Source organism: Pyxicephalus adspersus, chromosome 8, assembly GCF_032062135.1.
Source record: "Pyxicephalus adspersus chromosome 8, UCB_Pads_2.0, whole genome shotgun sequence".
Lineage (NCBI taxonomy): Eukaryota > Metazoa > Chordata > Amphibia > Anura > Pyxicephalidae > Pyxicephalus > Pyxicephalus adspersus.
The window spans coordinates 36,929,518-36,953,857 of NC_092865.1; the positions used below are offsets into that span (position 1 = coordinate 36,929,518).

The 24,340-nt window shown below is 37.2% G+C and overlaps 1 protein-coding gene across 4 annotated transcripts in view; it reads right to left on the reverse strand.

The window, feature by feature from the left end:
- Positions 1–24,340, reverse strand: part of DENND1B (DENN domain containing 1B) — a 121,274-nt gene that overhangs the window by 28,286 nt on the left and 68,648 nt on the right. For all 4 annotated transcript variants that reach the window (XM_072420046.1, XM_072420047.1, XM_072420045.1 and 1 more), the window contains 3 exons: positions 14,025–14,125; positions 10,847–10,892; positions 6,530–6,631 (listed from right to left, as the gene is read on the reverse strand). In XM_072420046.1, coding sequence (XP_072276147.1) covers positions 6,530–6,631; positions 10,847–10,892; positions 14,025–14,125 — 249 coding nt within the window. The remainder of the gene's footprint in view (positions 1–6,529; positions 6,632–10,846; positions 10,893–14,024; positions 14,126–24,340) is intronic.

The following is a 24,340-nucleotide window of genomic DNA, read 5'->3' on the forward strand; positions in this document are numbered from 1 at the left end:
TTATGCGTGAGTTACATCATCCTGGTTTGGTCAATCAAGATGGCCAAAGATTGCATTTAAAAAAAAAAAAAAAAAAAAAAGGAAGGAGACAGAGCAGTAAGTAAGTATAATGGGGTTTAGTTCTGCTTTAAATTTATATTAAAGCTAAACTCTAGGAAGATTTTAAAAGACACAATATTAAGCAGTCCTACAATAATTAATTCATTTTACATGTATTATTTATTTATTTATGTATTATTCTTAAAGTGCATACATTTGAAAGTATTGCATTCTCTGTATAATGGAGCTTAAGTATGAGGAAGAAACACACATAGCATGCCAATAGGAGAACTAAGTAACAAATAAGATAATTGCGTTGTCTCTTCTTCATGGTCTAGTCCCAGCTTGGGGGACAGGTTTATAGGCTGAGAGGAAGTGGGCTAAAGACAAACTGGCGGTCATTTACCCTACAAAACAGAGGACATCTTGTGACAAAGAAAAAAGTAATGAATCAGACAGCTCCAGTTTAAAGGTGAATTTCAGGATGGTTGAGGTTTTCGTTACTTAAAGGTTATGTTTAAGAGTTAAGTATAGGTTTAATTTAAAGGGAACAATATTTGTTTGAGGCCAATTTATTGCTTTCACTCTGTTTGTTTTCTGTTCAAGTGTATGTTTTTAGACTGATGCCCTATATATTTATTTTTTTTCCCAATCTATACAAGCTTTTTTCTTACAAATAAACATTTAATGTCTGAAAAAGGTTTCCCAAAGTAATATGTGTTATCTAAAGAACTAGCACAACAGTAGCTCCCTACCGATTAGAAAAGCCTGTGGGACTGGAATCTTTGACAGAACATCTACCTAAACATGTTTAAAGCTACAGAATATCCAAATATTGTCTAAATGACAAAGCAACCTGTATTCTTCCCCAACCCTTGAGGTGCTCAGTGTGGTAATCCAGTGTATTTTGTTTTTTTATGTATATATAGTAGTTTGTGCATATATAGGAGTATTCTGTAATAAAGACAAGTCGGTGTTGCTTTCTCTTGTGCAGGGTGACTGACCCTGTATCCCATCTTATGTAGACCTGCTGAGTCCCTACCATGCCTTTTCTCTCAGCACAGGCTACGTGTAGAAAAAGTGATGTCACTTTTTACATGGCAATATCTGGTTTTCAAAGGAATTTAGGGCTCTATAAGTGGATTTATAGTTTTTGTGGATTTTGAGAAACATGAACATGTTGTGCCCAAAAATCAGATATATTGTTCAGCTCAAGTTTTTTTCTGTTTTTTTTTCCTTTGCATATTATTGTTGTGTCATGTTCATTGTCATGTTTTAAACAGTCTGTGAATTCTTAATAAGCTACTAACAGCTTGTCACAATAATATAGTACAGAGGGTGTCACATGGACTGGATGTGAAAGTTAACTTCCCCAGTGGGACAGACTGGGCCAAAAAATCGAGTACAGAATCTGAGCCTTCTCAAATTTATTCAAAAAGTAAGAATACATTGGTAGAAGTGGCGCTTTACAATAGCATGAAAATGGGATGTGTGTATGGCAAGCTTCCCGGGAGTGTGGAGATGTTGGTGTCCATAGACAGGCAGATGTGTTGATGAGGCAGATGAAGTTCACAGAGAAAAAGTAAAGCTGAAAACTATAAACATTTATTCACCATCTACAGTAAAATGGAACCTGTGGGCACCTAAAAATATCTATGGTGTAGGTGTTTGCAGATACTTAATATGACTGTAGGTCTTTTCTAATGGGGGATAATAATCCTTACTACCGATTTACAGCTCAGTGCTATTTAGGCTTCACATTAACGTATGTGTATATAGGCAAAACTTTTCTTTTTTATGTGGACGTTTTCATCAAACCATAATGTTATAGATATATCATTTAATAGCAGCTATAAGAACAAGAATTAAAGAAGGTATTTAAAAAGAGATATTTGCTCCAGTGACAAATGTCTAAAAGAAGATTTCCTTCAGTTTTATAACGTAACAATGGATATTTGTGTTATTTGGTAATTTGGTATTTGTGTAAATGTGAATTTTTGTTATATGAAATTTCAGTACAAACTTTTGCAGCATAAATCAATAAAGGTTTGCTCTACATGAATAACACCAGCAGCACAAACAAAACTGGAATTTTTAACAATGATTTAAAAATGTTTTGCTCAAGTTATTTCCTAAATTTGGCATTCTAATGCAGGACTTTTCTTTCATTTTTGTAGTTATTTTGATTTTCTCTCGTTTTCCCCTGATTTATATTTGCAATCTGAAATACTTTAGTGTGAGCGGAAATGCTACCGGCTGACGGCGTCTGTAACAGCCCGTAAATCTGAAATATTATGTGCGAATTCTGGAAGGCAGCCATTAGGAAGATTGCAGTATGGGACGCAGCAGGGGCATCCCTGTGGAGAAGGGACTTCTAATGGGGGACAAGTGTGACCTATAACCTGCACAGGGATCAGCACTATCTAGACCAGTAATCAGTATCACATGCTTCCAATATCTCCCAGCCTGAAGGCCTTCCTAAGACCAGAGGCAAGTAACGGCAGTGACATGTTTAAGGGGTTCAGCGGTACTGACTGACACCTCCAGAACAATTAAGATCAGATGAGCAGATTGGAAGTAAATTTAACATGTTTGATGTTATGCTAGTAACATGCCATGTGTGCAGGATTTCAGACTTTAGAATTTAAAAACATGTGTTATATCATGTATAACTGCCGCAAGACATTTTTATGCAAAAATGCAACAATTCTGTTTTGCATTATATATTTACAGAAATGAAGCAGTTGAAAGATGACAACAAATAAACCTGGATAGGGCAATGGCTCAGCACTTCAAATAAACTGTTGTGTCCCAAGTTTAATACACAAACAGAAATTCAACAAAGACCATTTAAGGTGATTATATGGGATTTTCCAAATTATCCTAATTTTTTCTACTATCTAATACCTATTGACCCCTTCAGAATGTGCATAATTCACAAGTATGTTATGTATACTTTTTTTTAGGGTCAAGCCCCATGTGATAGGTGCTATTTTGAATGGTTCGACAATGGCACTAATAAGTTATTATTACACATTTTGAAAGCAACAAGGACTATAAAAACATATATTTTTATGATCACTGCAGATGATTAAAGTTATACTGCAAGGATCTTTTTATATATGGTGTATGATATAATAATTAATTTCTAAATATACTGTCAGTAAATTTGGAAAAGCTGTTGCTAAATAGTACTTCACATTGTACAATGTACCTTGCTGTTCTTAACAGAGCAATCTACCAAAGAGCCTGATGATCAGTCGTCTCGTTTTCTATTAAATTATTTGAGTTAACGCAGACAGATTGTGAGCATGAGAACTCTTTATTTGGATGCTTTAAGTAGTGATTACATGATTGCTATGAAACTTGTGACTTTCCCTGTGTTCAGCTCTTGACGTGTTCAGGCTATTTTCTCTCAACACATAGCATGCATTTTACAATGAGTCCTATGTATGGTGGACAGATTCTCTTTGCTATATACATTGCTCCTATCAACCTTATTTCAGTACAGATACACTTTAAACATATCACAAGCGAGTGACAATTTTTGTGTTTACAGAAAGAACGTCAATTATTTATAATAGAAGTGAATCTTGAAAAGGTGCTGAAGCAGTTTGTGATGCTGCTGTCACCGACTGCCTGCAGTACTTAATTAAAATGTCTTGAGCAGTTTTTTATGTAATTGAAAGGGACTTTACCAGGTGGGGAGGAAAGCAGCCTGCTAATCAGTATCTTACCTGCAAGGAGGTAGACACTAATTATGAGAGGAAAAGAACTCAGCTGGAACACAACTGATTGGGATATAATGTGGTTAAAGGAAAGTGACTAATAAAGTCTGTGACTAATGGAGTCTGCTCACTTAGATTATGGCTTTTACAAGCAGGCACATTTGAATCATACACAATGGAAGAAAATAAATAATAGCTAAAAGATTTTGGGCATAAGAAGGTTAAATGTTTCCTGCTAGCATTAAAAGCCAAAATGCTACAAAAGAAATCTCCTTTTCTTTAACATAACTCAAATTTCCAATGATGGAACCATAATCAAGTTTTACTAAATTAAGCAAAGTCTATAGCTAAGAGAGGTTAGCAACCACCTATACACAATGTTGAGAATTCCTTGCCGGTAACCACATGCAAATATGAGGTTTACAAAAAAATAGAACACAAAACCACTGAGATTGGTAGACAAGTAATAGAGAATAAAAATGTAAAGCAACAAAGGAAACATTTTATTAATAATTTCAGAAGCTGTGGTTGGCAATGTACACCTTTAAAGAAACTGACAATGAAAGAGACTGCTTCAGCTTTCTTGAAATGATACTTACCAGGCTGCCTTGGTAGGTATGCTAGAGTGAATTTTCTTATTTGTAGAAACTTCATGGATCAGCCATGCTTACCTCAAACTTAGTAATAAAGTGAACCTGTACCCAGACTATGCACATAAACATACACAGGGTGTCCCATGTCTTCACTGGGAAGGTCTTAGATGAGGTGTATACAGTGCCCAGGCTAAGGTGCTTTTTTTATTAAGTGTTCTAGGAAATGATGTCGTAGTTATGACAGACTTCTGCAGAAAGTTGGTGTTATAGGGTTCTGAAGGCGGTCAACCAAGAGTTGGAAGGGATCCCTGGCCACCTGGTCCATGTCCGGGTCTTCAAATGGAGCTTAAAAGCACAGGGGCTTTTAAGCTATGGAGGACCTCACTTCTAGTACTCCTGGTTTTGAAGAGGTTTCATACTACCTGACACTATTGGTTACACTTCCAAGACTCTAAGAAATATAAATATTCAGAGCGTGCAGCAGTGGATTGACATATTTTGCAACCTTACTTATTATGTAACTATATTTGCTACCAGCTATCAATCCCATCCACAGTGCTTGAAATTGGGGTAAGTTTGTTTAATATATCTTGAACTGGATTGCATTCCTCATTCAACTTCCCTACGTACACCCCTATCATATGCCCATATCTGTTGTCGATATGTTATGTTTGTCTATTGTGGGATCTTTTATTTTGGAACATGATACCCTTTCTTTTTTTCATACTTATGCTAATAGTCCCTTTATTTTGTTTAGGATGCTTTATTTTTATTATGTAATTTTCTGCTTTTTGGATGGTTCCAATATGTTGAACAAGGTATATATTGGGGCTATTGAGTCCCTCTCGCTTTTGTTTATTGTGATTTCTGTTTGTATTATTTTTGTATCCACAAAAAACTCCTAAATAAAGAATGTTATAAAAAGTACAGGTGCTCTATTTAGCAAACTGCTCAGAGCTCAGTGGCTTCTCAAAGATTAAAGAACTGACTGTGCATTGCCACATTGACCAGCTGAAAGTCTGTTGCTACGAACAATGCCTCATAGCAAGCTCACAGTATTTACAAATTTAAAAAAAAGCTGTAAAAGCACTTTTAAAAAATCCCTCATCTGTGTCTGTAGATGCAGAGGCGAATGAAGGTTTTCTATCTTGGACTAAAAAATGAAAAGAAAGAAGCTAATAATTCATTCTGATTTCTTGTTTTGCACCAGAATCTTGGCAGGCCACAGGCCGTCTAATGTAAATGAACAGCAGATGTTTCTAAGTAATTAGAAATCAACTGAAAGCCTACTTTAACAACGTGTTGCTTTTTGTAACTGCGCTGTAATCCACCATGGTAATACACAAATAGTTCCCAATTGCTCTTATTCACTTAGAAGTTAGGACTGTGCATGAGACCACAGCAGAACACTGAAGTCATCCACAGGTTTGAAATGGCTCTAATAATCTCTGTTGTAATTAGGGATCTTTGAGATCCTTGAAGCTAATTTCTAACTTTTTAAATTACTGTAAATAATTAAATGTTCATAGTCTGGACAGGAATACCTTCAGTATATGTAAAGGCATTTTGTAGAAAGTAGGGCAACCAGGCTTCCTCCAGAGATTTCAAGGGGTTCCTTGTACAATGAGCAATCTGTGCCTCTTTAGTCAATTCCACTGACAATAGTTATCTTTTTGGCTTTTTATAAGGGTGGCATTCTTCCTATTGGCCAGCAATGTAAAATGCATTCTACCCACTGACCACCAGCTAATGTATCATGAATATTGACCATGACTGTATGAATGTATCATGAATATTCGGCATATCATAAATATTGTCAGAGGTTCCAAGACCTGAAAAGTATTTCAAGGGTTCACCCATGTTAAGAAGGTTGATATAGATGCTTGATCATTGCCCAATGTACCTGGAACTGCTCACATTCAGAGATTAACTAATGGTCTATGGTGCCTTTAAGGCCTGTATCTGATGTGCTGTCATGCTTTTAATAAATGTTCCAGTGCAGGCAAAGTGTATGCAACTAATACTTTTAGTGGTAGTCTATTCAAAACGAGGCATAGTGCACTCCGCAAAAGTTTCCAAAATGCATGCAAAAACAACATGTGTTAGAACATAAACTCTGGTGTTAATAAGCCCTTACAGACTTTTGAAAAAAAAACATTTTACACTCACCACTTCAGCGGGCAACGCTGAGAGGTCATTGAAAGGAGTTTCCAAAGAGTTGGTATCCACATTGAGCAAAACCACATCGTCCAGAGAACGGCTTCTCACCCTCTAAAGGAAAGAGTTTCATAATATTACTGTTAATCCACATAAAGAAATATAAGAAGCACAAGGAGTATTTATTGTTGTCTAAACTAAAATTTAGTGTTGGAGCCATAAGAATTTTATTACATTTGCAGAATCTATAAAACCCTTGACATACTAAAAACAATACCAAGCATGTATGACATGTGGCTTATATGGGATATTTTAAATGAACAAAGTATACAGATACATTACAAACCATAGAGCTTCATTTTAAGCAAGGTATTGAGGTAACAAATGTTATTTCTGATCAGTTAATATTGACTTTGCAATCACATTAACTTTGTGGTCAACTATGTTTTATACAGCTTAACATGTTACAGACAGAGACGAGTTGCCCTAAAGATAAGTCATGATGTAAAATACCAGTGCCGGTAACCACTGAAAAATTGTTTAACTAAGGATTACAAATATAGAAACTATAAACACTCCTTCTTACTTCTGCACATTAAAGGTTAAATGTTCACCGAGGTCTAGGTGGGATGTAAAAAGGATTTTGACTTCCCTTATTTTCCTGTTCCGGCAGCACTCACCCTATAATCCCTCGTCTCAATAGTCTTGAATTGTGAGTGAGAATGCCAACATCCCATCTACAACCCAGAGCGTTGGATGAGGAGAGGCAATCTGGCCAACAGGATAGAGTATGTAATAATCTTTATCCACCTGCTAGAACTCAATCATCAATTAATCCTAGCACTGAAGGATAGTTCAGTAAAAGCGTATGTTTTTTCCTGGAGTTCCGGTTTAATATTGTAATACATTTATAGAGTATTACATTTGATAATCAGTGATAGTTGAACAATAGATATATTTTTATTGGAAAGAAGTCCAATGCAATAACACATTTTATAAATGATATCAGCTTATTAAATGCAGCAAGGTTTAGCAATTATACCATCTGAGCCTTCTATAAACAGTGGGTAAACAGTAAATCAAGGCAATCGCACATATAATGTTATTTACTACTAGGGGCACTTCATTGAAAATCTTGGGGGCCCTTAATCAACCAATCACCCAGTTTTTAAATGTATATCAATTAGGTAAGCTCCACTCCAGAATTTATAAAATGGAGTTTTATGAATATGTTTAAGCTGAAATAAACCTGCGATACTCGTCTATCCAGTCCATCATAGGGCACCGCCATTTTACTTCCTATTATCTTCCTGGACGCGATCTTCGGCCATCTTGAATGGCAGTGTCAGGATGACATAGCTCCTGTGCAGGTGGTCATTCATAGCAGGCATGCGCAAGGGAAGCCGAGATTGCCGAGTTTCCTTGACTACAAACACATGCACAGCTCAGCAAAGTTTGACAGCTGGGCAGTGATCAGGCAAGTAGGAAGAATAATTGCAGCAGGGTTCATTGTCTGTCCCTTTCTGCAATAACCACCTTGCTGATCGAAGAATTTTTAAAGTGAGACATTAGTTCCACTTTAACTATAGTTGAACAAGGAGATATTGGCCTCAGCAGGGGCAGAATCTGGATACTCTGTATGACAAAAGATAACAGGTTTTCTAAAGTAAGAAAAAGCTGACAAGAGCTTTAGTCCTCTGGTATCCAACTAAAACTGTGAGACATGGGGCCTGATTTATTAAAATTCTCCTAAAACTGGAAAAGATAGACTATCATAGTTAAACCTGGGTGATACAGCAAACCTGGAATGGATTTATTAAAAATTATCTGCTATTATTTTATACATGTTTTTATTCCTGGACCAAATCCATTCCAGGTTTGCTGGATCACCAAGGTTCTACCATAATAGTTTTTTTTTTCAGATCCATAATAAAAGAAGGTCCAAAAAAAAAGGAATTTCAGCATAAGGTATTGTCAAAAAAAATTATGTCTGTGGATGATCTAATAATTATGTAGTCCCCCAATAGGGACCATGTTACTGCCTCTTTAAATCATACTTCCATACTTAAAAAAAAAGGCATAAAATACTTACCTTCACTGCAGGAAACCCCTGTTGCACTACATTTTGCGGCAGCCAGATGTCTGCATATTACCTCAAACCCCAATTTCTCCAGAATTAAGAGGTGCAGGGAAACAAAAATATAGGTGGAAGTGGCAGCCATGTGTGGCGATCACCTTTCATCACCATTACATCATTACAACATAAAAATAAACTATCCATCAAAATGCACTTCCTTGTTACACATGACTGTAACCTTCCAGTACCTCAACCTCAATAAATTTTAGTGGACAGAGTTCATTTTCTAATGATGCCATAGTGATGAAGTTTTAGAGGATGTTAGTCACAGATGTTCCTCACTTGTACCTATATCTTTGGTTTCTTACACCTCCCCATTCCCCAATTGAAGTTCAGAATGTTAGATAAGAGGACAGGAATGTGTAACAGGGCAGGGAGGCCCATTTTATTGGGCAGTGTTTTATGTTCTAATGATGCTGTAGTAATGAGAATGTAAGGAGAGAATGTGCCCGACAGTTGCATATTTTCAGAGAAATTGGTGCTCAAAGAGGGGAAGCAGACAGTAGTTTCATAGGTATAGATTTGTGACAGGTAGGTATAAATTTAGGGTCCCACCCCAATGCTCCTTGCTATGTTAGTACTCTGGGGTCCCCAATTTGCATTTTCAATTTAGGACTCCTGGTTGCACTTTCCTATGAAACCGCAACCCCAAAGTTCAATTTTCATAACTGTTTACATTTATGACCCCCATATCGTGAAATTCTTTAAAGCTGGGGGGCTGACATTGTAGTAACTAGTTTCTATGAGGGTCCCCTGTGTTCCCCTAAAATTACAAGTCATTGTGACATACAGTTTAGAAGATATGGAGGTTTGTACAGAGAGCTGTGAGGATGCACAATGACATGCAGACTTCACACACAGCTCTAGCAGTGGATACATTTCATCGGCAGCTTTTTTTTTTTTAAATAGAAATCCCAGCTGCTGCTATGAGATGGGGGCATGAAGGCTGAACTGTGTGCTCACCTCTCATCGGCAGCAATCCTCTGAACGGATGACACAGAGCACAAAGCAGCCTCACTGAGATCCGTGCACAGGATGAAAGCTGCCGAGGAGAGGTGGGCGGGGTAGGCACAGCAGCCGGGTGGAGCAACCGGCTAAAACCCTCTGGGGAGAACTATGTATGTTATGATTTTTAGGTAAATAAAAAATATTCAATACATCTCTGCAATAGATAGTTATCCTCATGTTTTGTTCCTTTACAAATGTACTGAAAAATACCATTTGATCTGACAAAAATCAATTGTTTTCCTTTCTGTTTGATCTAACACAGTGATTCTGCTGCACTGAAATCCCTTATCTCCATAAGATTGGGTAAGGTATCCTGACTGAAGAGGAGGAACTGTGTCATATGAAACAGTAAGTCTACGTACACATGTTCTCGGCTGATATTGGACAAGAATTTGGCGTGTGTACAGCGCCCGTCGTCCATACGATCATCCAGGCGGATCCACGGACGATGGACGACGAATGATCCTAATTGAAGTGAAGGGGAGAGCGTGCAGCGGGGTGCTGCTCCATCGTTCCTCCCCTCCCCTCTCCATAGAGCACTCGTTCACACATCGTGCAGTCCTTAGTTGCGGAAAGGATCGTGAAAGATCCTTTCCAACGACAATTATTGCACGTGTGTATGTAGCTTAAGTTAGGCGCTCTCTTGCTATTTTTGGCTGAACCAACACTTAACAACAGTACTTAAACAGATAAAAACAGTACAAATGTGCATTTCTGTCTACTTTGCACTACTTTGCATTACAATACTGATGGTGATACACAGTTATAAGTGAGAGATACTTTGTTAATAAATCATATTCACATAAAACCACAACCTTATGAAGATTTATACTATACAGTGACTTAAATATAACATAAAAAAAGCCTTATGTGAAAGACAAGTCACATGTAATTAAAGTGTTTTGCAGAGATGATATACCTCCTTCCAATATACAGATGTTAAATTTTCATTACTGGAAGTGATACTTTGTGATATTTCGCCAACGTCACCTATTTTGTAATTAATGAAGAGAACCCACCAGGGTGCCCTATTCTTATCCCCCCCCCCCCTTCTCTCACCATAAAACAAAACAAGCTGCTCAGCAGTCTGTCTGTACTCTGATTGGCCATTTCAATGTTACCCTTAAAATCTTTTCAAGTAACAATATTGTATGTATGGAGCTTAGATTAAATAAATTTCCTACCTCAAGAAGGCTGAAGTGAACTCCAATTAAATAAGGCATAGGGGCACTGCAAAACAAAACAGATTCATTTAGAAGAAAAACACAAAAATGCTAAAAATGAAAATTAATGCATAACTGTTCTTCCGGCACTCAGTTAGATTGGGCTAGATCTGCACATATATGACTTCAGCACTGGATAAGAAATTAAATAAGAAATATGTTGTTAGCACTTGATGAAGTTGAACTGTATACTTCAGTTGAACTGTATACTCCAGCTGCAAAACAAGGATTCCAGGATTTCAGCAATATCATCCAAATATGGACATGCATCTCTTGTAAATTTACCAACTTTATATAATAAAGCCTTTCCAAAAAAAAAAAAAAAAAACTACAAAAGCAAAAAACTTTCATAAAAAGGATTCTTGTCAGAACGGTGTTGTGACTACTGCTCAAAGGGATATATTGTGCTAATATGCGCCAATAAAATTTTACGCTCAGTCATGGTTAATAACATCATGGAACCCTAGGGTTTTTTTCAGAGGTTGTTGGGGGTTCCTTAAGAAATGAGCGATTTGTGCCTGTCAGGTCATTTACTGACAATGATCTTTTTGGCTAGCTGTATAGATGACATTCTTCCTAATGGCCAACAATGAAAGGTGCATTATTCCTACTGTCCACCACACTAATGTACTGGGACCTGTGGATATAATAGTTTTAGCAGAAATTCCCTGAAGACCTGAAAGTTATTTCAATTGTTTCCTTGTGTTAAAAAGGTTGAGAAACATGATGATGAAAAAAAGACCTTTGACTATGAAAACCATTAATGCATAGATTTCTGCAGGCCTGCAATGTAATAGAAGAACAGGGGAAGGAAAAAGTTTTAGAAGCAGAAAGTTTTGGCTGAGGCTAAGAAATACCGCAGCCATTATTTCAAATACCTCATTAAGGAAGATCATAAAGCATTTGCATGGATGAGTTGTAAATCATGGTGCCAGCTCTGAACACAAGATCACAATGTACATGAAGTTTGTATGTCTTTCAAATATCTCCAGAGGCTACTACAAATTCATTACTTTATCTCACAATCTGAAAACATACTGGTAAGTTAACGGACACCTTGTGATAGGATATTATTTTGTAACATGAATTGGATCCAGTAAGTCATTGTGAAAAAGGAAAAAAGGAAAAGGAAAATCCACGGAAAAAGGAACGTTTGTATTTAAGTTTTGTAACAGGAGCAGGGAAAAAGAAGCAAAGGTGCTACTCCTTTCATACAGTTGCATCGTTGTTTCCATTACACTAAAAAGGAAACGCCTTGCTCTTAAAGGCCTTAGAATCAGTGTTTAGATGAACATGTGTTTTTTGTTACAGAACGCTGGTCTAAAAGACTAACAAGGATATTATTTTTAAATGGGGAACAGTCAGAACTATATCCAGTAAACACTTTTAACTCATTCACTTGCAATGTAAGTGTAGCAAAAGTAAAGCCCATTGTTAACACCCACTTTAAGCGGAACTCCAGAGATTTATATTTTGTTTAGCCAGTTTTCTGACTCTATAGGTCACTCCTACCAAACATCAAAGCCAGGCCCCAGTTCTTGTTGCCACATGCTAAAGAGAGAAGGAGATCCATACAGGAACAGAATTTTAAATGCAATTTACAGGTAGCTGCTGTTTTGTTATAATTTTTTGGGGTTCTGTTATATACCAATTTAAATTATAACATGATGAAATTTTAAATATTTAAGTAAAACTACAGAAAAGAAGTTAAAGCTCGGCAATTAGTTTATCTTCCTCTTCCACACATCAGAAAGTACTGACTTCATACTGGAAAAGGGATGGCCACTGCTCTGTTTTTCATTTGTCTTCTAAAACAGAACACTTGAAAATTAAGAATGCAGAAAGGGTTAGGGCCCCTATTCAAGACCAAAGACAGAGTGTTTTGTGTCTTCACTCCACACCACCAGAATTCCAATTTATAATTGTCGCTGGAATGTCCCAAATTTAATTAGAGGTCTAATAAGTCACGGAAAAGTAGCTGATGCAAACTCCCTGGCTGCTGATCTGTCCAAATTAAGTCATACCGAAGAGATATAAGACAGTTGTGAGCAAATCTGTAGCATTCTGAATCCTTTTTTGAACAATTCATCTCTGTACTAAAATAATTAACAAAGATGCAGCCCAAACAAATTAATTTTTGTGGTTGCCAGAAGCGAACGGACCACCCATATGTCACAGACCACACTGATGTTGTAACAATCCAATGACACCATATTTTAACTGATGCCCGCTTTCCTAAGGGTCCTAAGACTGCATACTAAGGGAAATCTCATTTTAAAGAATTAAGGACCCCAATATCTGACAACAAGGCTGTTAGTGATTTTACTTTAATTATACAAATTTGACCTGACTGTCCAGCTTTACTTAGAAAAAAAAACATCATCAGGAAATAAATGGAAAAACTTTTTAACCAAATTGCATGAATACAACCAATCTGGCACTGGCTCGTATTTAATGATTAAATCTACTCCAAGAAACATTATAGTGGACCCAAATAGAATAGAACACTGAGCTTTGCACTGATCTGATTTAGTTTGTGAGGTCAATTATTGCTTTTCAGATTTGTACCGATTTTAAAACCCCAGATTTGGTTTAGTTCTATTTCAACTAAACATTAGCTGTTAGAGCTAACTGAACCTTTTTTTTAAATCCTTTTTTTTTTTTTTTTTTTTTTACAAATTCTTCTAATGCAATCTATTTTACAGTACATTAGACTTACACCATTGTTCACCAATGATTGTAACTATTTACTAATTTAAATGTCCTGGAGCGGATTCACGGGTTTGACAGGGGTTTACAAGCAGTTTCTGTATGCAGTTGACTGCTGTTGATTTTTTTGCATTTGGTTTGCATTGGTTGCGATGGATCAACCGATATCTGCACCCCTATTGTTGTACTCCAAATAACTTAGATTGGGCTTCAACCACTTGTTGGTTTTAATGAAGTCTACGGAAGAAGACTGTTTCCATATTACCCATCCACCTGGAAAAAATACTATGCTAACAAATGGTATAATATATAAAATCTATACAGAGAATAGCAAAACCAGAGAATAGCAGAGAAAATCAAACCCAACACTCTGATGTGATGCAAGCCAGAGACATATTTTTCAGCCATTTCTGGCTATTATAATACTCACCAACAGTAGTCCAGGAGGTGTGGAGGAAGAACTGGGATGTAAATGTGCTGCCAGTACATGGGGTAGAGCAGGGAAGCAGAGGCATGAACACATGCTGTTAACTGCAAAAAAGATGAAAGTTACATTACACAGATATATACACTATCAAACACTGCAGTAGAAAAATATTTCCAACATAAAACTTGACAAATTCCACCAAGGTAACAGTAAATTATTGTGTAGACATCTGATACAGGAAACAACACCATTATAAAAGAAGTCAGTTTACCCATACAAGAAATTTACATAAAATCCCTGTAATTCTTAAGGGCAGATCAAAAGTTCTGGGTAGTGTTGATGTTTGAATTCGGGTTGTCCCTATATTCGACCCGAATATGGCTGTTCCAATTCGGATAGACCTGACCCGAAAAACACGGGATTCGACAGCAAAAATTCAGGAAAAAAAAAATAAAAAAAAAAAATTAATCTTAAATTGATTTATTTGTATGTGTTTTTATTTTAACGTGTTCTTTTTTTAATTTTTACAGGTTATCCGACAATGACATTATGAATAATAATGTCATTGTGGGATTCCCGGACCGTGGGAACTTTGCAGTCACAGCCCTAGAGGAGCTGTGACATGTTTAAAAGATACAGAACATGTCACAGCTCCTCTAGGGCTGCAGGAGCGATCAGGGGAGCAGAGCTGTCAGCATAGTAAAGCTCTGCTGATTGCTCTACTCCCTGAGGAAAGGGAAAGCCTGATGACAGCAAAGGCATCATCAGGATTTCCCTTTCCTCAGCCAATCAGGGGAGCAGAGCTGTCAGCATAGTAAAGCTCTGCTGATTGCTCTTCTCCCTGAGGAAAGGGAAAGCCTGATGACAGCAAAGGCATCATCAGGATTTCCTATTTCTCAGCCAATCACAGAGCACTAGAGATGAATGGGCACAAGTCTCCCCATTCATCTCCAGTGCTGAATGGCTGAGAAATGTAAAACCTCAGCCAGAGCACTAGGGGTGAATGGAGAGGCTTGTCCTCATTTAACCCCTAGTGCCCTGCAATCCCTCTCTGTCAGAGGATTTCCAGGGCTGTGTTCATTGCAACCCTGGAAATGCTCCTGTCATTGGTATAACCTGTAAAAAAAAAGGTAAATTACACAAATACACACACACATTAATAAAATAATTTAACATTAAAGCCTTGTCCTATTTTTTACCTCTATTTTAACCCTTTCAGGGAATGAGTAAGGGGATTTATGTACCCCTGTACTCATTCCCCAGGGTGGGGCAGTGGAGATCTGGGAGTCTCCTTATTACAGGGGGCTTCCAGATTCCAAAGTCCTATTAAAAATGTTTATAAAAGCCCCCATTGTTTTCAATAGCAGCTTTCATAAAAGCTTAAAAAGCTTGAAAAAGCCTCCATTGAGTTCAATGGAAATGTTTTCCCGTGTTTATCCAGCGTTTTAATTTTTTAAATGTTGCAAGCAATGTTTAAGATAACGCTCAAAAACATGCCTGAAGGGAGCGTCCTGGTGTAGATTAGCCCATGGTAAAGCATAGGGACTTCAAACATGGGCTTTAAAAAGCCTCAGGTTAAACGATGGGGAAACAGTCCGTGTAGACTAACGCTGCATACACACGTCAATGACACATGACTATGGTGGGACATTAGATTGTGAGCTTCTTTGAGGGACAGCTAGTGACAAGACTATAGACTTTGGGAAGCAATGTCTAATATGTCGGTGCTATATAAATACTACTTAATAATGATAATATTCTTCAATCAATTCCCTACCGGTAACATAAGTTAGTGGTAGGTTAGGACAGGTAAGTAATGTTAAATCCAATTTAATAGCCAAACTGTACTGGCAGCTCTTGGCTGTTAAGTCATCAATTACATTAACCAAGCCGCGATGTACGCATCATACTCCCTACTAAGAGACCTGGGAGCTGTCCTCTGCAAAATTTATCACTACTAGAGGGATTCTCCGATTTTGATAGTCAAATTTAGGTATTACAAGGATAATGTACAGAACCAGTAGGCAGACTAAGAATAAGCTTTGATTATTGGAACTTAGTTAAAAGCTGGACAAATAACAGGAACATGTAAAGGAGTTTCTAATAGCAATCTAACAATTTTACTTTCAAACTCATATAAGATAAAGTGATGGGTATAAGTATTTGGCTGCCATAGAATGAACTTTATTCTCATTTTTAACTTGCCACAGACTATTTGTACTGGGATCACAAAACATGTTCTTAAGCAGTTTAATAATGCATGGTATTCACTCTGGATTAATAATTTGACTTCCCATCCAGGCTTAATTATAAAGCTGTGAATCTGACATTCACTAAACATTCACTGAAAGCAAATGTTTAAAGTGCTTGTAACCAAAATGACAGATTCATTTATTACCATTGATTTTTTTTGTGAAAGTCACATCCAATGTTTTTAAATATGCCACTTAGTGATATGCTTTGGCTCTAGAAGTAATCTAGAAGCAACTTTATGAGGAACAAAATTAAAACGTTATTATTGAAAATGGTGTCAAAATTGTAAGCATATGAAACACATAATTAGGTGTACATTACAGATAATTTTTTTATCAGATAATTTAATACATTGGTGCCACAAAGGATACTGATTCCTATGAAGTACTGTATGCATCCTGATGGTTACGGAACATTGATTATTGGGTCTGTTATGAGAGACAGAGCCCTGGCTACCCAAGTTCATTTAACCTCACTAAATGTGGCTTGCAGCAAGCCCTGAATGCTCCCCAGAGAGCTTGTTAGAGCTGATTGGCAAAGGACAGAGAACCAGGAGGTGGTAGGGAGCATCTGGAAAGGGTTGTGATAACAGGAGCTAAGCCTATCTTGCAGAATGCTCTCTTGGGATAAGACTGCTCTCTGTCACACACTGTCACCACTGCCCATACAGCTGTCCTGTACTGACAGTGCAACATCAATCACTTGTTAGACAAACTAGCATTAACCCTTTTTATTAAACTTTGTACTTTAAAAAAAAAATACACACTGAGTACAAATAACTGTTAAATGTTACTGGTCCATGATATTTGCAAATATCTGAGGATCCTTAGTAGAAAATGCAGCCGTTGAAAAAAGGTCCTGGACCTCTCAGGTGTGAGATGTATAAAGTCTCCCTTGAGGCCACATAGCCATGGTAATAACTAGGTGAAAGAATAGGAGCCTGCTTCCTGTGGTTCCTTATACAGTCTTTTTTTTAATAGGAAATCACAGATCAAAGGTAACTTAACAAAACAAAAATTCAGAAGGCATCCAAATTGATTGAGAAAACACAACATTTTGGTGTGCAACAAAATTAGTTATTAGGATACTACATCTCACATATAATATATGCAAATATAATATCAAAATGTGGCATATTTTGATATATGTCTGTTATCAATAAGTTAACAGTTACCAGATCAAATAAACTTTGACCACCTCCAGGTCTCTGCACCCAGCGCCTATGTCCAGTCCTTATCCCCTTCACATGCTCCCCCTATGCTCAGGGTCCTTCTACAGCCTGTTTCTCTGTTTCCAATGTCCCTCTTCAGTCCCTGTACCTCTCTATCCCAGGTCCCCTTTCTGTGCCGGTACGTCTCTATTCCATTTCCCCCTTTGGTCCCTGTACTTCTCTATCTCATGTCCCTCTTCAGTCGCTGTCCCTCTCTATTCCATGTCCCTCTTCAGTTACCGTACTTCGCTATCCCATGTCCCTCTTCAGTTGCTGTCCCTCTTTATCCCATATCCCTCTTCAGTTACTGTACTTCGCTATCCCATGTCCTTTGTAATCCCTGTACCTCTCTTTCCCATGTCCTTCTTCAGTCCCTGTATCTCTCTATCCCATGGCCCTCCCAGGTCCCTGTATTATTTTCATCTTCAGTCCCTGTACTTCTCTATCCCATGTCCTTCTTCAGTCCCTGTCCCTTTTTAGTCCCTGTACCTCTCTATCCCATGTCCCTCTTCAGTTACTGTACCTCTCTATCCCATGGCCCTCTGAGGTCCCTGTATTATTTTCCTTTTCAGTCCCTGTAGTTCTCTATTCTATGTCCTTCTTCAGTCCCTGTACTTCTCTATCCCATGTCCCTCTTCAGTCCCTGTACTTCTCTATCCTATGTCCTTCTTCAGTCCCTGTACTTCTCTATCCCAAGTCACTCTTCAGTCCCTGTACCTCTCTATTCCGTGTCCCTCTTCAGTCCCTGTACCTCTCTATCCCATGTCCCTCTTCAGTCCCTGTACCTCTCTAATCCCATGTCCCTCTTCAGTCCTGTACCTTTATATCCCATGTCCTTCTTCAGTCCCTTTACTTCTCTATCCCACGTTCCTCTTCAGTCCCTGTACCTCTCTATTCTATATCCCTTTCTGTATGTTGTCCAATACAACACTCCTTTACTCCCAATTATTGTCTTTCCTTAGCTGACAAAGAAGATAAGATCGAGTTGCTATAGTGGTAAAGGGTTGTAGAAGCTACATCGGTCTAAAAATTAATTGTGTTTATAAACATTTTTTATGGCTGAATATACTTTAGAGCAGCTACTTCAGTTTGTTTGCATTATTAGTAGATGGGAGCTCATTGCTTTAATAGGCAAAGCAACACGTCAATTTATTATTGATAAAAATTCATGTTGAAACCGTCACTTTCTAAAATTTCTCTTTTTTTGTAATTTTGTGTTACTTTAAAAAAGCACAATTTGAATAAAAAATGTTTTTTCATTTGTAAATAACTTTGCCATGATTTGTATTAGAAACACAATTTTAGAATAAATTTCAACAGGTCAAAATACAATAGAATGGCTTTCTTTTTCAGCTATGCTAACAACGTTTGTTCTACTTTTTGAAATACTGATTAAAGTATACATTATTTTTTAATTTATGTTAAGAATGTTGGTCTTTGGATTACATTATTAAAATCATTTTTGCAAAGACAATATCAATAAAAGTTTAAATGACCTAAATAACAATACAAAGTTACTGCTGAAAAAATAATAAATGTAACAATTTGTTCTGGCCCATTAGAGGTGTACAGGTGTAAGACCTTAGGTGCTTAAAGAAATAGATGAATGAAAACACAATAATCCGTGCCTTGTACTCCTTTCTTATTCAGAAGGCATAAAAGACAATGTTAGGCATCTGGATTTTCAAACACCAACAACTTAAGTATAGATTTTTTTATAGTTTTTTTGTGAAATAATTATTTCTTATCAGCCATTGATTTGCTGGTGGATAAATTGTTACAGTTCCTTGTAAGATCCGTAAACAGATTTGCATACAACAATTCAGACAGTTGTCAGACGGAATTAAACAGTCATACTGAATGCAAAGTTTTGGTCCCCAAACGCAGTCTGCCATAATACGCAAATGTGCGCAGTGTATTTGCATACCATGGCAAACTTACCTGACATAAAAGCGTAAACTATGGGAACAGAAAGTAGACAGGCATGCAGAACAATATTTCCCCCCTCTCCTAAAAAGCCCATTATTGCATAATTTGGGATTATGTAATTTATGTGTCCAGGTACTGGGAGGCTTTATATCAGGCACTTCAGCATTTTGTCTGTATAATATGCTTTGCTCCATCCTTCTGGTCTAGTTCACTGCCAGTCACAATCTACTTTCTGTGACCGAGATGTTGACTGAGAGATGACACAATCATGTAAATCCTAGTGCCTGTGTAGTTCTTTGCTGTGCTAACAAATCTCTGACACAGATAAACTCCTTACTCATGTGGATATAGAGAAGAGAGAAAATGTGTTGTTCCTCCTGGTAACTACCTGAACAACTGCCACATCCCTTGATTGATCCAATTCAGATAAGCATACAAAAGAAAATTGGGACTTTTAAGGCAGTAGGAACAATTGGTATTATGTAGTATATTCAAAAAATCTCCATTTATTTAAAATTATATAAAAACATATCAAACATTAAAACAATAACATTTATTCATTTCATCTCTAAAATCACATAAAATGGTGTACAATTCCCGATAAATAGAAATATTTGTTCGTTCTAGAGCTCTTTATGCGTTTCGCGGCATAATCATCTGCTTCTTTAGGAGATATATACTCTGTTAGCGCTCCTCCTCCCTCAAATCACAGAAAGCACCTCAGTGCTGATGTTATATATATATATATATATATATATATATATTGCAAAATCATCAAACTGTCCACTTTATAAAAAAACACATCTCCTTTTAGTAATGGATTCAACTTCCAGTCTACGATAAAGCCAATACAGGCTGAAAGCCAAACTTCTTACTTCCCTGTGGATAGCCAGTTGTGATCCTCTTTCCTTATCTGAAACGGTGGACAGTTTGATGATCTTACAATTCCTCTATATCTGGTGCCATATAACATCAGCACTGAGGTGCTTTTTGTGATTTGAGGGAGGAGGAGAGCTAACAGAGTATATATCTCTCCTAAGGAAGCAGATGATTATGCCGCGAAACGCATAGAATACTCCAGAACGAACAAATATTTCTATTTATCTGAAATTGTACATCATTCTTGGTGAAGATTTTATGTGATTATTTTAGCGATGAAATGAATATATGGTATTGTTTTAATGTTTGATATGTTTTGAAATTATTTTAAATAAATGGATAAAATATTTGAATATACTCATGATACCAATTGTTGTTACTTCCTTAAAAGTCCAAAGTTTCTTTTGTATGTTTATCTGAATTGGATATAGAGAAAAGGTTTGAATACAGGCTTGTATTATTCCTATTCTAGCTCAACAGCCGTGGAGAAGTTTTGCCATGGAAAGCTACCAATTGACCTTGCTGCTCTGCAGCATTGTAAACAGTACAGCACCTGGCAGAAGATGCACTTCTCAATGACTTAATTGTTTTGTTAATCTTCAAAGATAATGAGCACAGCAATGTCAAACCTGACCGCCTGGCAATTATCCGGACTGGAGGCAGTCAGTTCCAGCTCAACTAAAGAAATATCTTAAAAACACACATGTAGACAGCAAGCATACGTAGGGAAGAAGTGCTGACAGCTTAGAGGAGACACTAAGGTTCTGGTGCCTTAGAAAATGTTCCTGCTATCACAGGGAGACAGCAAACATCAAGAAATAAACTATCAGGGAGAGGTTTTTGCCGCCACATGCTCAGGGTCAAGATAAAAAAGTTATTCCTGTGTAAAGAATGGCCTAATACCATGCAAATATTCACCCCTAAAGCACCACAAACTTGCTACAACCTTTTTATATGTATGACAAATCATCTTTCTTATAAAGTAGTAGGCCTGATTTATGGGTTAAAGAGTATCCCCAAGCAGTAGAGTCTATGAACTAGTAATGATGTTCAGAAAACAGTTGTGCTATGGTCAAAAACTGTAAACTAACAGATTAAGATGACCTGAAGATGAAGGTGAAAATAAAATTGTGATCAACCAGGTCCTTTATTGGAGAAGGGAAAGGCAATGTCTCTTTTGCAATAAAATTATTTTGCCTGCCGGATCACAATTTTTTAAAATACACACTGTTGTCCCCATTCCATGGCGGGTGCCGCAATCCTTCTTCTTTTTTCCTGTTTTCGATTTTTAGCCATCTTGTTTGGCTGGGCAGGCACACAAGAATTAATTTATTCCCAGCAGCCGCAGATTGTAAGCTCTTCGGGGCAGGGTCCTCTCCTCCTCCTGTGTTACTGTCTGTATCTATCTGTCATTTGAAACCCCTATTTAATGTACAGCACTGCGTAATATGTTGGCACTATATAAATCCTGTTTATTATTAAAAATAATAATAATAATTGCGCATGCAATAATATTTGTAATATTTTAAACTCCATAAAGACACAGCGTTTGAACTGAACATAGGTGCATGATTACAGCATGCATTACTTGTAGTAATGCATTAAAAACACACATTGCTGGCACCCACAAACACATGAAGAAAACTTAGGGAAGGTTTAGACCAGTAGCAGAATCAAAGGATTTTGTGTGGCATTTTGACAGCCACTTATCCACTTACACTGCAGCACTGCATCTTTAAGAACCATAATATCCAGATTTAACGGCACAAAGCCATACCAAACCACTCGCTACCACCCGTATTCATTCTATATGGGGTGGCGCAGGGAGCTGCTACATGTATGATCACCAAAAACTCACCACTAGTCTAAACACCTAAGGTTTGCAATGCACTTAATTGTCAACATTTATGCCTTGATTTAAATGATAAATACATCTAGCAAAATTTAGCTCTCAAAGTTAGGAAAAACTTACTTTTAACATAAAAAGATATCTCTTTACAATTTATTTGTGTAAGGGCTTAAACTGTTGGAATTTGTTTTGTTTTGTAGAATGGAGACTAAAATTTAGCTATAGTATTGGAGGCTTGAAAGACAGAATTACACCTGGTATTATTGTTTTTATATTTTTTCTGATTAAAACTCTGTACAGATTGCTTAGTAAAAAATGGGTATGAAGTGAATTTTGTATTGGAGAAAAGGTGATTTGCAACCTCCCTGCTTGGGCTAGATATAGTCCATGCAGCTTCTCCACCGAACAGAGCTTGAGGTCAAGATTCTCTGATCTTTCTGCAAAACTCATAGCTTTCAAACCCTAGGATTTAGTAAGGGAGAGATGCAACAGTGGGTTTGTTTGGTTGGCAAACTTACTTGCTGTGCTTAAAGAATCTAAGAAGAGGAAAGGTGGCATTCAAGTTTTTATGGGATGTTGCACGTAAGGCTGTGGACCTATTTTAGGTTTATCATCCATTCGATTAGAAGTTGTACTTTTGCATTTCCAACCATACTCAGGGTTCTATGGGTGGTTAGACCTGAGTTCTTTGTCTTCACTGAACTACTGCTTTAAAAAGTCTAAGTGATCTGAATGCAATTTTCTATACTGGCTTTCCATAAAAACCCTAAAGTTCAACTGTGCTTTGTGGAATTTAAAAGCTTAAGCACTGCAGTTACTGACCTTTCACTGCTGATTGGTTGAGTAGCTTATCCAAAACAAGTATGCAGATAAGGACTATACTCCAAATTACCTATTCTACATAATACACAACTGCCTGGCGAATAGCATTGCCAGAATTTCATGACAGGTTTACAATTATTGTTCTGATTTCAATTATTACAAAAATGCTTTGGGTTTAGTCCAGCCAGCCATAGAAGAATCATAGAATGTGTATTTTTACACATAGTTTCTCTTACTCCACTGTGCCTAGCATGCTTTATGTCTTTTTTTTTAGATAACATTATTACACTTTAGACTTATTAACAACCAAGACAGTAAACATTTTAATTTGTTTATTTCTAAGAGGCAGAATATTTCTTTAAGGACAAAGAGTTGGTACAAAGCAATACATAGTTACAAGATACTGTGTTATCTCCTACCCATTCTGAGACAAGAGCACACTAGGAACATGTAGTCGTCTGCATTATCAGACACACTCTAGTTAACACATCACCAGCTGCACTAGAGCGAGTCCCGTGTCAGGCGCAGACCAGCCATGTAAAGACTCGTTTGGCTGGTTATGGGATGCATGCTGAGGGGGAGCAATCATACAAGCATATGACAGGAGTGACTACGCTTGAATAAGCCAAAGAGGAACCAACGTGGCTACAGAACAGGGATCTGGCTCATTGATGGCTCCAAGACAGGGAGAGGGGAGCTGATGCCTTGTTGTATAACCATGATTCATTCTTGTGTTGTGTATCTGTCCAGGGTGTTTGTGTGTCAGTGTGTACAAGACCTTAACCTCTTCAAGTTTTCTTTATTTAATTCAATAAATATGTTCATTTCTATGCAATTTTTTTTCTGTTCCTAAATTTTTATTTTACCTAAAGAGTTTACAAAAACAAACCTTTATATTACTGTGAAAGTTCATCTAAAGCATGTAAAAGTGGTCACTACTGATCCAGCGATATTTAAGACCTACAGTGCGGACTGGAGTTCTCAAGAGCTCCTGCGAAGCCTAGTGAGGAAAAAAGGTAAGCGTCTTATGTTGGGCCTGGAGTTTGAGGGAAAGAAAAGACTGGGTGGGTCCACAGTCTGGCTGTCCTGATATAGATATTGTGAAGGGGGATCGGCACTACACAGGACACTACAAAGGTGAATAACAGTCTCCCTGCCTAAGCGTCTAGTACTTTTACAAGCATTTTAAAGCTTAACTTTTTTACTGTTTTACCGCACATTGCCGTGAGTTTATAAAAGTTTTACTTCTAACCCTTTCAGGGAATGAGTTTAACCCTGAAAGGGTTAAAATATGTGTAAAAATAGGACGAGGCTTTAATGTTAAATCATTTTATTAAAGGCGTGTGTGTTTTTGTAACTAAACTTTTTTTAGGCTCC